Raw genomic sequence first — 5,847 nt, 5'->3', positions numbered from 1 at the left:
AATCAAAAAGCTATGCATTTCACCTTTTCTCTAGTTCAAGAAAGGGTTTGATACGGTTTTAGAAAAACTATGGATTGATAACCATATATTTGTTTTGAATTAAATTTGATTTTAATTTATTTATGAGAAAGGACTGGCCACACCATCACATGCCGCAAGATGATGCCTTGTCTCACATCCCCATTGGTACTGTCCACTAATTCATTGCATTTGGACGGTGTGCTTATCCCTCTATCTTCGATTATATAACTTGCATTATTTTACATGTTTTTCCCATATATATTATGCTATAGAACTGTTTATAAATTTTATATTATCACATACCACTTCTACCCGGCACAAATGAGGTGTGACATCCATAGATTCCTTTAAGGCAACTCTTCCAAATATCATAATTTTTAAAAATAGTTTTGAAAAGAAGTCCCAAGTATAGCTGTATATACTTGTAAACTAAGGGTTTTTTTTTTTTTTGGGGGGGGGGGTGGGGTGGGGGGTAAGATATTGTCTAATGGTTTGATTGGTCATACTTGTGATTGGTCAATCGTAAAGTTTTACAATATAATTCAACAATATCGTAGTATTAAACATTTTATGTGTTTTTTGAATAATTGAATTGTTATGATTCTTTTCATTATTAATTTAAGATTTTAGTCAAACTTTGACGATGATATTTGCCACATGTAGTCCATTTGGATGAAAATTTTACACATAAATAGGAGGTGATCGACTTTACCTAAGCTTATCACGGAGTCTCTCCAATCACTTAAAAAAAAATGGTTAAACAATGTATAGACCCTCAAACCTTACCACCTCCAAAATCAATTTTTAATGCTTTCAAGTGATTAGAGAGAGAATTGATGGCCATCCCTTGCCACATGGCAATTATAACCCTCCAATGCCATCTGTTCCACCTGAACAATTATTCAATTACCCCTTCTCATAAATAAATTAATCATTAACATCAATTTATTATTATCCTATCTAAATATATTTTTTTATAAATCAATATATATCTATGATATTGAGATGCGATTCCCTCATGTTGATGGGTTTATTAATTTTTTTTTTCTCTCTATCCATTTATGCTTTTATTTTTGGGTAGAACCATCCATTTATGCTGACGTATGAACAAATAGAACAACTAAATAAGGAACAAAATTAGGGTTGCTTTCCTTGTCGCCGACCTCCTCCTTTATTAATATTTATTTATAATAAGCCGGGCCGGGCCCTGGCCCGGGCCCTGGGCCCTGGGGGAGGAGAATCCTTCTCGTTTTCCTTTCCCTTTCACTTTCCCTTTAACTTTTCCATTCGGAGATGAGAGTAGCACAACCGTGACTATACAAAATTGACCTCTTTAAAGTCTTTTCATCCACTCTTCCTCGAAGAGTCCCCTCCTCTTTCTCTCTCTACCAACTGGTCTCTCTCTCTCTCTTTCTGGGTCCTCTGTGATCTTCTGCAACCTCTAAGGAAATAAGCCGTTTGCCATACATGTTTGGTTTGGGAAACGATCTCGTAATCGAATTGCCAGGGGTGTCATGGCTCATTTGCCTTCACCTCGTGGTGATGTTCTTCCTTTTCCTTCTTCTCCTCTCCTACCTTGGAATCCATGTCTTTCAGGCTATCGAAGACCGACCAGGCTCGACCTCCTCTGCTAACTTTTCGAGTAACGACAACCCGGGAACAAAACAAATCCAGAAAAATCCCAGTAACAGTAGCAGCAACTGCTCACGGATTAATAACAAGGTACCCCCAAATTTACATCTTTTCTTCTCTTCTTAGCTTGATTTCCTCGGCTTTGATTCTCATATTTCTTCAATCCCTAATCACTTTCTTCTTTCAGTAATTTTGAAGAAATCCTGAATAAATTAATCGTCATTTTCAATTAACTAATAGTAAATGGAATTTCTTGGCAAGTTGTTCGTGTGAATCGAATAAGCAAAAGAATACCAAAAAAAGAAGGTTTTTTTTTTTTAATTGTAAATCCATTCGTTAGATTATTTGCTTCGATGTCTATTTAGTTGTAGTGATTAATGAATTGAAGGCAGCTAAATGGCACTGACTTGTCTGCAATAGGAGGAAAGAGGTACTGAGGTAGGACTTGGCCTTTGAAGTCTGAACATTGTTCTTAATTTAGATGGAATGGTGGAATTACGGATAGAGAAAAAGGGAAGGATAGAAAATTTCTTGGGGTTGAGATTTGTTATTAGTTGAAGCTAAAAGATCACAACTGTAGGATAGAAACTCCAATCAAGTTACGATTAAAACTAGAAACACAATAATTTTCCATTAATATGAACAAGAGCCCTAAACCAGACCTGAAGAAAAGATTTTGAGGTAGAATCTGTTCTTCATACCTAATCTTTTCTGTTAATTATGTAGATGTTTATAATATTTCTGTGCATTAATGGAGTATTTTTACTTGTTTCCAATACATAATTGAGACTGAGATGAGAGTTTTTGAAGAAATTAAAGGGGATCAAAATTAAACCCACAGCTTGTTCCACAGAAGGTTCTAATTCTGAGTTCTAATGGGGATGGAGATTTAGACCCAGATGATAGTTTGCCTCCTTCATAGTTTGACCATTGACTGTGTAGTGTGGAAGGAGCTGGAGATTGAGGGTTAGTCAAAATTCAAAATCACCTAGATGCTTTCATTCTACTTCTATCCAAAGTAACTGTCTTCCCCGCTTGACTCCTTCTTCTACAGCAATATCATACTGTGCAGTTTCTCTAGAAGACTATGTTTGGATGACAAGAAAATAAAAGAAAAATTTTGAAAAAAAAAAAATAGAAGAAAAAATACATAAATTTTGAGGGCTTAAGGAATTGAATCGGGTGAATCAGTCAAGCCGGAACCAAAAAACCTGCAATCCTCTTCTCAATTGCCCACTATTCATGTTTGATCTTCATTTTTTTTGTCATTATTTATTTATTTTAATCAGTAAAAAAAAATCAACGAAACTAAATTCTTGTAACAAGATAGTTAATCGAATAAAAAAAAAACTCTTAAATGATCACAGATTTTAGTGTATTTGCCCAATTGTTTGGACCTAAAATGCAGAAATAAAAGACTGTAGAGGAAATTTTTTATTTCTCATTCCTTTCTATGCTCTCACTCTGTAATTGGTACAAAATGGAGCTATAGAACTTTACAGTTTACTAGGATGGCAAAATTTTTACCAATTCATCCAACTGAACCGGTTTTATTATTTCAAATCCAGGTTCAGGATTTAAAACTGGGTCAAGTTTGGATTTTGCAATTTGTACAAATCAACCCTGTTTGTCCGAATTTGAAGAACTAAAGAATAAGAAAATAATTTTGAGTTTGGTCATGATCAATGTCAAACACTAGTGGATGAGAGTTTTCTAATTTATCTATATTCTTTATTATATTTAACAAATATATGTTTAATGATACGATCAGATAAAATTCTATAAATTCAGATAAAACCGGTTTGGACACTAAAAAAACCCGGATTAAACTTGAGAATCAAAATATTTCATACCCTACCTTACTTCTGCCCACTTTACGTGAAAACAAACGAAGCCTTAAAGGAAAGTATAACCATTCATTTAGAAAATGTATTACAAGGTTGCTTGGAATTGGAACTAACTAAAGAAAGGCATTGAAAATGTAATTGTTTCTTTACTTCTACAAATCTTATTCTTTTTATTTAAGAAATTTAAAAGAACCCTTGTAAGTTAATAAGCATGAAATTGACCAGAAGGAAAGACAAAAATTTAAGTTTCATTAGTATAAATATTTTTGTATACCCATATTATATTCACCCTTATATAAATAAAATAAGATGATTTCACCTCCAACCCAGATAATGCAGGTATTAACAGATATTTAATCTTATTTTTACCTGCTAAAAAAATGAATCATATAATCCATTTTCAGTGTAAATCGTGGAGAGATCATTTCATGCTAAAGTTGATATCTCATTTATGCAAACCATAAAAATATAAAAATAATGCAAGTATAATGTTGCAGACTGAAGACCTAGAAACCATCCTTGCCAGAAATAAAGATTTAGAAACCATTAAAGGCCAGTTGACAACATCCACAAGAAGAACAAAAGTGAAGGTGGGGAAGGAACAATATGAGGAAGAAGAGATAGAAGAAATGGGGGAATCTTTACCAATGATGCTCAAACAAAGATCAGTGATGCAATTTTCTAATCCCTGCTATTACCTTGGACAAGCTTTAAAGCCTTTTCTGAAGTGCTTGGGTATTCAATCCATATATCAGGATCCTTCAGCAGTAAAGCAAGGAAAAACTCTAAAGTAACTCTCTCTCTCTCTCTCTCTCTCTGTTTTCGTTGAGCTTTTTTTCTAACTAACGAAAGCATTTTGATACAGGAAAATGACAGAAGAGAATCCGTTGGATCAAGGTGAGAATGTAGATCCAAAAGGCCTTCAATGACATCAGTGGTGGCTAGGGGAGCTCCCCATAGGCCCATACGCATTCAGAATATATTGTAACATAACTTTGTATAGCTTTCTCAATTTTGTTCTAATTTTCCACTTACGCTCATGGAACGGGAAAGAGTAAGGTCTGACCTAGTCCAATTGATAGGCCCATTAGTTAAGACAGCCCATCAACTTGGAGATTCTATCTTACAATGGCCCACACCCACATCGAGTTTGGATCTCACTGGAAGAAGCCGACTAAGGATTATTAAAAAAAAAAAAAAAAAAAAAAAAAAAAAAAAACCCTGTTTTGATTTCGCTAGGTATTGAATTAAGTCTTAACCAATATCAGAGAATACGGCCAATTCAATACCAATACCTAAAACCATGTTAGGAGCGAAAAACACAAAGATGCTAGGCAGAAAATTTGGACTATACCGTCTATGAGCGTGGAGGGCCAACCCTTCCTTTAGCAAGGCGAGCACACTAGGAACAAATCTCCACATGGGGGCCCTTGGGAATGCCCCAGCTAAAAGGTTATTTATATCATCCTCTAGTTATCAATTAATTTTCAATTATATAATACTATCTGGTAAAAATAGAAAAACAAATATTAACATAAAATCGATTTGATGATACAGTGTCATATTGAAATTCTACCAATTATTGATTTTTATTCATAACTTAATGAAGATACTATTCTAATTGAAAGTTGAGATATATTGTTTGATTTTCTATATGTAAAAAAAAAAAAAAAAAAAAAAAAAAAAAAACCGTAGATAGGCCTATGATTAAGATGGGCCACAACCTTAGATATCCATACATATTTGAAATGATGCTTTCTTCTTTTCCATAGTCATACTTGATTATAAGGAAAAAGAATGTTACTTGGTCATGTGGCTATTACACTAGTACTTGGGTCAATGATAATGCGTGTACAAGAATCCAACCAAATTGAGTCGGTATTTTCCCTTGATTAAGAAATTTTCTTTTATACTTCTAATATTCTCTCTTCTCTGGGAAGCTATGTTAATCTGTGCAATAGGCAATCTAAGTAGGGTAAGAGTAATGTCTTCTTACCTGTCTAGCTTAGTGCAGGTAGTGTAAGGGCCCAAGGCTCTTACTTTCGTCGTTTTGTCTAGTTATGGGTCTTCTAAGGTCTAATATGGATCGTTTACATGCACAATGCCATTCTATATAATTTGAGAAAAAGGTTCCTAAGGGGAGTAAGGATCTATGTCACCGATCCTATTTAGCGGAGATTTTTCCATTTTTTTTGGGCTGTGTTTCTTTCATTGGTTTTTTTCTTCAATTTTCATTTTTATTTCTCATCTCATTTTCTTCTCATTTTCTTGCCCTCATTTATGCATCTCTTCATTTCCCCTTTTTCTATTTAGACCTTAGTTGTTCCTACTTTGTTTTGTTGGATCC

The 5,847-nt window shown here is 34.1% G+C and overlaps 1 protein-coding gene across 1 annotated transcript; it reads left to right on the top strand.

Moving 5' to 3' along the window:
• The first annotated feature begins 1,329 nt into the window (after positions 1-1,329).
• Positions 1,330-4,540, top strand: LOC122072063. The gene is made up of 3 exons (XM_042636604.1): positions 1,330-1,743; positions 3,998-4,290; positions 4,366-4,540. Exons 1-3 carry the CDS (start codon positions 1,489-1,491, stop codon positions 4,427-4,429), a joined length of 612 nt encoding a protein of 203 aa, XP_042492538.1. The 5' UTR covers positions 1,330-1,488; the 3' UTR covers positions 4,430-4,540.
• The last annotated feature ends 1,307 nt before the right edge of the window (positions 4,541-5,847 follow it).

This window comes from Macadamia integrifolia, chromosome 2 (genome assembly GCF_013358625.1).
Source record: "Macadamia integrifolia cultivar HAES 741 chromosome 2, SCU_Mint_v3, whole genome shotgun sequence".
Classification (NCBI taxonomy): domain Eukaryota; kingdom Viridiplantae; phylum Streptophyta; class Magnoliopsida; order Proteales; family Proteaceae; genus Macadamia; species Macadamia integrifolia.
Note: the sequence above shows the minus strand (reverse complement) of the source record. Positions and strands in the feature narration are given on the sequence as shown.

Excerpts from the sequence above, each read along its gene's own strand:
- LOC122072063 (XM_042636604.1), top strand. The coding sequence starts at position 1,489 with ATGTTTGGTTTGGGAAACGATCTCGTAATCGAATTGCCAGGGGTGTCA. Across the intron at positions 1,744-3,997 it reads GCTCACGGATTAATAACAAG|ACTGAAGACCTAGAAACCAT; the intron begins GTACCCCCAAAT and ends ATAATGTTGCAG. Across the intron at positions 4,291-4,365 it reads AAGCAAGGAAAAACTCTAAA|GAAAATGACAGAAGAGAATC; the intron begins GTAACTCTCTCT and ends ATTTTGATACAG.